Source organism: Phodopus roborovskii, unplaced genomic scaffold (assembly GCF_943737965.1).
Source record: "Phodopus roborovskii unplaced genomic scaffold, PHOROB, whole genome shotgun sequence".
In the NCBI taxonomy this organism is placed as follows: Eukaryota; Metazoa; Chordata; class Mammalia; order Rodentia; family Cricetidae; genus Phodopus; species Phodopus roborovskii.
In genome coordinates this window covers 541,112-547,319 of record NW_026125911.1, presented here as the reverse complement: position 1 = coordinate 547,319, position 6,208 = coordinate 541,112, and the positions used below count along the sequence as shown (strand labels likewise).

General features: G+C 43.3%; 1 protein-coding gene across 1 annotated transcript; it reads right to left on the bottom strand.

Annotated features, from left to right (window-relative positions):
• Positions 1-4,901: 4,901 nt before the first annotated feature.
• Gpr119 (G protein-coupled receptor 119) lies at positions 4,902-5,909 on the bottom strand. The gene has a single exon (XM_051178977.1). It carries the CDS (start codon positions 5,907-5,909, stop codon positions 4,902-4,904), a length of 1,008 nt encoding a protein of 335 aa, XP_051034934.1.
• Between the last annotated feature and the right edge of the window lie 299 nt (positions 5,910-6,208).

Here is a 6,208-nt window from a genome sequence, read left to right as displayed (position 1 = left end):
GCAGTTAACATTTGTAGGTACCACCATTGAGTTTGTAATATTAAAGAAAGAGCAAAGGAGGATTCATGGAAAAGGAGTTGGATTCCAGACTTCTCAGCAGCCTTTGAAGGATGACAGGGAAGGTACTGAAGCTATCACTCAGTTTTGAGTGACGGATGACAGTCAAAGAGTTCTTTCTGGTCTGTCCTGGAGTACATTGCTGTTCTTTTACCCAGCTGTTGCCATCTTATTTCCTCTTATTCTATGCATGTCCTTGGAGGATCTCTCATTTCAGTGGTCTCTGTTCAGTTTGGCCAGTGACCAAACTTGCTGAGAATGAAATCAAGTTCATGACTCTTAACTTTCCTTTGAGTCAGTTAACACTTCATGTAGGGAGAGGATATCTCAAGGGCAATTCTGGGTGGCCAATTCCCATAGATGGACTGAGTGGTCATGTAAGAGTGTTGGCAGGTCAGGGCAACCTGCCTTTACCAATTGTAAAACACTCAAAACACATTATACAGAAGAGTATGCAATTTCATGTTCTTGAGAGAAGTCCTGAACCTGAAACAGAAGGGTGATATGCCTAAATTTAGTTTCCCAAGGATTTAATACGAAACTTGCTCAAGGCACAATTTTTACAACAAACTTACAATAAGCTGCTTCTGGAAGCTATGAATGTAACTGAGAGCTCTACAGTGATTGTGTCAGTGTCTTTATCTTTTGAATGTTTGAGCAATTGCTGAATAGAATCTGGCTTCTTTGTAAGTCTGTGGGATAACATTGGGTGTATATATGAAATCTCATTGTTTCCTCTTTGTGAAGGGACCTTAATCAGGGAAAGCCATTAAATTTTTGCATAGCATTCTGTATTCTGGTCTTGGAAGCTTATTTAACATAATGTTCTTAATCGGAGATACTCCCAAGTGTGGGACCACTAGTGCCTTGTTTGTGTCTTGCTCTGTCTCGATGCTGATAAGTTATTAGGTTTATAGCTAGTTTTCTTTTTTGCACCTTGAATCTTTTTTTTTTTTGAGATTTTCTTTTTTTTCACTTCATTTTATTATATGAGTGTTTGCCAGAATGTATGCCTGTCCACCACATGAGTGCAGTGTCTGTGGAGGCCAGAAGAGGGTATCAGATACTCTGGAACTGGAGTTACACTTGTGAGTTACCTTCTGCATAGCTCCGGCTGTCCTGGAATTCATGATATAGGCCAGGCTGGCCTTGAACTCTTGCATATATTTAAAAAAAAACATTATTTTATATGTATGTGTGTGAGCCTGAGTGTATGCTTGTGAACCACAGAGACCAGAAGAGGGCCATTATTATCCACCCTGTGGGTGCTCAGAGATCAAACTGGGTCCTCTTCAAGAACAGCAAGTGATCTTAATCACTGAACACTTTAGACCTTGTACACCAAATCTTATTTCTTAAAGAAAAAAAGCCAGGCAGTGGTGGCACTCAACTTTAATTCCAGCACTTGGAAGGCAGAGGCAGGCAAATCTCCAAGTTCAAGGCCAGGCTGGACTGTTACACAAAGAAATCCTGTCTTGAAAAACCAAATTAAAAAAAAAAAAGGCTTATTCATCAGGTGCAGTTTTCCACGACTGAGCCAAATTACCCTTGCAATTTGAACATAATGGACTCCCTTGAATGGGTCATTTACATGTTTTATTATTTAGGGTTCCCTTCCTTCTTTCCTGTCTTCCTTCCTTCCCTCCCTTCTTCCTTACTGCCTTCCCCCTCTCTCTTTTTGTTTGTTTGTTTGTTTGTTTGTTTGTGACAGGGTTTCTCTTTGTAGCTCTGGCTGTCCTGGAATTCGATTCGTAGATCAGACTGGCCTTGAACTTGGAGTTTCACCTGCCTCTGCCTCCTATGTGCTGGGATTAAAGGTGTGACACCACTGCCCTGTTATGGTTTTCCTTGATGAAGAAGAAAACTAGCCATGTCTTGTAGTTTACTAGGCATCTTGACATGCATTGCCTGAGTTGTTCCTCACTGTAGCTATATAGGGTTGCCCTGATTACCCCAGTTTAACAGAAGAGAAATTTTTGTTTTAAGAATTATGAGGATTGCTTAGTGGTTAAGAACACTTATTCTTGCTAAAGGACCCAAGTTCTATTCTTAGCATCCATATGGAAGCTCACTACCTCTCTGAGCACCAGACACACATACGGTGCACAAATGTACAGACAGGACAAACACTCATACATACAATACATGAAAATAAATCTATTTTTTTTCAAAAGATGAATAAAAATAGATCTCACTCTGACGACGACCCTGGCCTTGAACATTAGAGTGAGTTTAAGCCTCCCCATGCCTTTTTTCCCTTCAGGACAGGGTTACTCTGTGTAGTACTGGCTGTCCTGGAATTTACTCTGTAAACCAGGTTGGCCTTGAACGAAGAGATCCATCTGCCTGTACCTCCAGAGTGCTGGGATTAAAGGCATGCATCACCATTAACGAACTGAACACTTGTCTGTTGGACTCTGCCTGAAGCCTGTGGCCTCTCAGCTGCACAAGTTCCTCCTAGAGACAGTAGGGTTTCTTACCCGGAAGCTAGTAACTCACCTGACACCTTTAGATCCTCCTTTTCTTTGAAAATACCTTTAATGTTTATTTATGGTTGAAAATTAGTGTGTATATTTATGAAGTATAATGTAATGCTTTGATGTGTTTATAATATGGAGTGATTATATCAGGCTAATTAAATTTAACTTATATTATCTTATCAGGATCTGTCCTTTTCAGCAAGGGCAGGGATTAAGCTGTGAATACCAATGGGGTGGGGGTGGGGGGATTGCTTTGAACCAGTTTTCAACTTTATCTGAAACCCACTTCTTATTTGTATTTCAGCTAGTTCACAGTAACATAGACCACCAGTAACACAGGCTTATTGGGCTCTGACATCCACTCAAGAGCAAAAACTTTCTCAGTTGCAAGAACCTAAAATTTGCTGTGGCGAAAGCAATCCTGTTCCTCCTCTGAGCCAGAGTGGTCAACAGTGCAGCCACAGGGCAGATTACCAAAGCAGGGTTATACCAGTGCAGCAGGAACCAGGCTCTTAGATGGAGGATATCGAGAAGGGATCTGAAAGGGTATGGAATGTCAAAGGAGTAATTATTACCTTCTGAGTGGCTGAAGCAAGAACGCCGAGCTAATTTAAGACTAAGGGAGAATTAAGAAAACTTGATTGAAAAGCACCCTGCGGAGAGGAGAATGGCTTCTGAATGGTATTTCAGATTTGAATGAAGATTTCCAATGGTGTCTTGCTTGGAATGAGCCTTTGCACACTGGACACCTCAAGCCATCATTTTAGAGATAGTGAGGGAATAACATTTCAGGGTGTTTAAGGTCCAAATCCCAGAAAAGTTAATTCCCACTGTTTTCCTTTCCTCGTGCCACCTTTTGTTATCATCTAAGTATCTTTCTCAGAGGTTATTAAGCTTAGCATTCTGAGAGCCCATACTCTAATAATCCACAGTGGAGGCCAGAAAGGTGACGAAAGAGAGGAAAGTACAGCATGGTGCCCTAGTTCCTGGTCATCCCCCTCACCCCGTTCGGATTCTGCCATTGACTTTTTTTTTTTTTTTTTTCTGTCAGAGGAACCTCAAGCATCATTTCCAGCTGGAATCATTGACATTTGCCTGGGGGGGGGGAGGAAACTGAGAATAGAACCCATAACCTTGTGTGTGCTAGGCAAGTGTTCATCATGCAGCTACATATTCAGCCTTCAACACGGTCCTTTTCAATACTATGTTGAAGAAAGGGATGAGCTGGTTTCCTGTGCAGTTTTTGGTGCATTTTAGATGATGACTGAGTTGCTTAGGAAAATACACATCTCAGAATGAATTCAGGAACATGTAACTCTGAGGAGCAAGGTGAGTTCACTCGTGAGAGCTCCATAGCACCTGTCTTCGTACCTACCTCTTTCCCTTTCTCCCCTTACAGTGTCTCAGTTTGTGGTACTGCATTTTCATCAGCAGGTAGCTGATGGAAGGGGTACCAGAGAATTTAAAAGGCAGTGGGCTGGGGATGTTAACAGTAGAAACAATCACTAGGGAGGGAATTTACTAAAGAGACATTGTTTTCAGCTCCACAAGGAAAGACAAGCATTGGGTTCTATAATCTGGGTTCCTGTATCCCCCCCAAAAAAAAGTTAACAAGAAAAAAACCTGACCTCCCCAGTGCTGTGCTGTCTCTTGTGGCGACACTAACTGCTTATGGCTCTTGAACATTTGATGTATGGTTAGTTTGAACCGAGATGCTCTGTAAGAGTAAAATACACATCTGATTTCGAAACTTGGTATGAAAAAAGTATAGCAATTTTCATTTGATCAAAGGTTGAACCAACAGTTTGGATATACCAGGCTAAATAAAGCATCAATATTAATGTTGAAGGTGATGGAAATATTACTCTGATCAGTATATACTGCCCACTTGAAGTGTCACATTGTATAGGTACAAGTAAAATAAGAATTTAGGGATCAAAGCTTGAGACTTAAAAACCTTAACACTAATTTTGCCTCTTAACATGGTTACTAGAACATTGAAATTGTATATGGACCTTGCATTATACTTCTATTGGACAACATTGATCTGGCATAATAAAAGATGGGATCTGGTATGCAAACCCCCTTCAGCAGTATAATCCTTGAAACAAGTATACCTGTCTAGCAATCAGGCCTATTTCCAAAGAACAGAAAAATGTGGAGATTTGCAGGTGCAGAAACTGATTTTGGATGAAAGTCAGGATCCAGCTTCCTTTACCTCATTCTGAGGATGTAGGATGTGGGAGGTTGGGTGGTCAATTTGCCGAGGCAAGTTGCCTCGTTTTGAGTGGTATTTATTATTTCTTAGCTGGGATCCAGAATGGGAATGGGCAAAACACTTAGAAACGTTCCTTCCTTACCATCTTAGCCATCGAGCTCTGGGTTGCTGATAGTGACGATGTGATAGGAGCTTTCTCTGGGCCTCTCGGGATCACCATTCCTGGCTAAGAGAAGGAGGAAGATTGAAGTGAAGCCCTTCTTCACTCCCAGGGCCATGAGGTAGAGCTGTTGCCGAACCTCCCTCTGCCAATAGGCATAGATGAGTGGGTTGAGAAGGGAGTTGCCAACTCCGAGGAGCCACAGGTACTTTTCCAGCACTTGGTAGAGGCAGCACTTCTGGCAGACCACCTGCACAATACCGGTGATGAGAAAAGGAGACCAGGACAGAGTGAAACTCCCAATAAGGATAGACACGGTACGGACAGCCTTGAAGTCATTGACAGGCCGTGGGGGCCGGTAAGCTCCAGCCATGGCTCCTGCGTGTTCCATCTTTCGGATCTGCTGGCTGTGCACAGAGGCAATCTTGAGCATGTCACAGTAGAAGAAGACAAAGAGGAGCACAGCTGGGAAGAAGCCAGCGCAGGAGAGGGTCAGCACAAACCTCGGGTGAAACACAGCAAAGAAGCTGCAGGGCCCTTGGTAGGTGGTCTGCTGGAATATGGAGACTCCGAGTGGGAGGAAGCCGATAAGGTAAGATAGCAACCACAGTCCTGCAATGCATGCCCCGGCCACAAGCCCGTTCATGATCTGGAAGTAACGGAGGGGCTGCTTAATGGCAAGGTATCTGTCAAAGGCAATCAGCATGACCGTCAGGACAGAGGCAGCTGCAGAAGAAGTGACAAATGCCATCCGAAGGCTACACATGGTCTTCTGTGTGTGCTGAGCAGAGCTGGAGAGCTGGTCTGTAACTAGACCAGAGATAGCCACACCAATCAAGGTATCAGCCACAGCCAGATTCAAGGTGAAGCAAAGACCAACACCATCATTCTTGTAGATTGATAGCAGCATAGCCACGACTACTAGTACATTAATAGCAATGATGAGGACGGTCAGGACAGCAAGGATCACTCCAAATGAGAAAGATGACTCCATGGCTTGAGGTAGTAGGACTTCCACTTACAAGGGCATGCTGGATCTCGAGCTCAAATTCTCAGGGTACAGGATAAGATGTGCTATAGGTTCAGAGCCCCAGCACAGTTCTGGCCATTACTGGCAGTACAGCCTGGCAGCATGCCATCTTTGGGCTCCTGATGTCATTAGGATTACTCATCTTCTCCTTTTCAATCCTCAGCCGCCTGCTTTTCTAGCTTTCTGAAGGCAGAAATCTCTGAGCAAACCTGTCCTGGGCCCTGAGCTAGTCCCTCCCCCTCTACCATCCAAGTTACTAGACA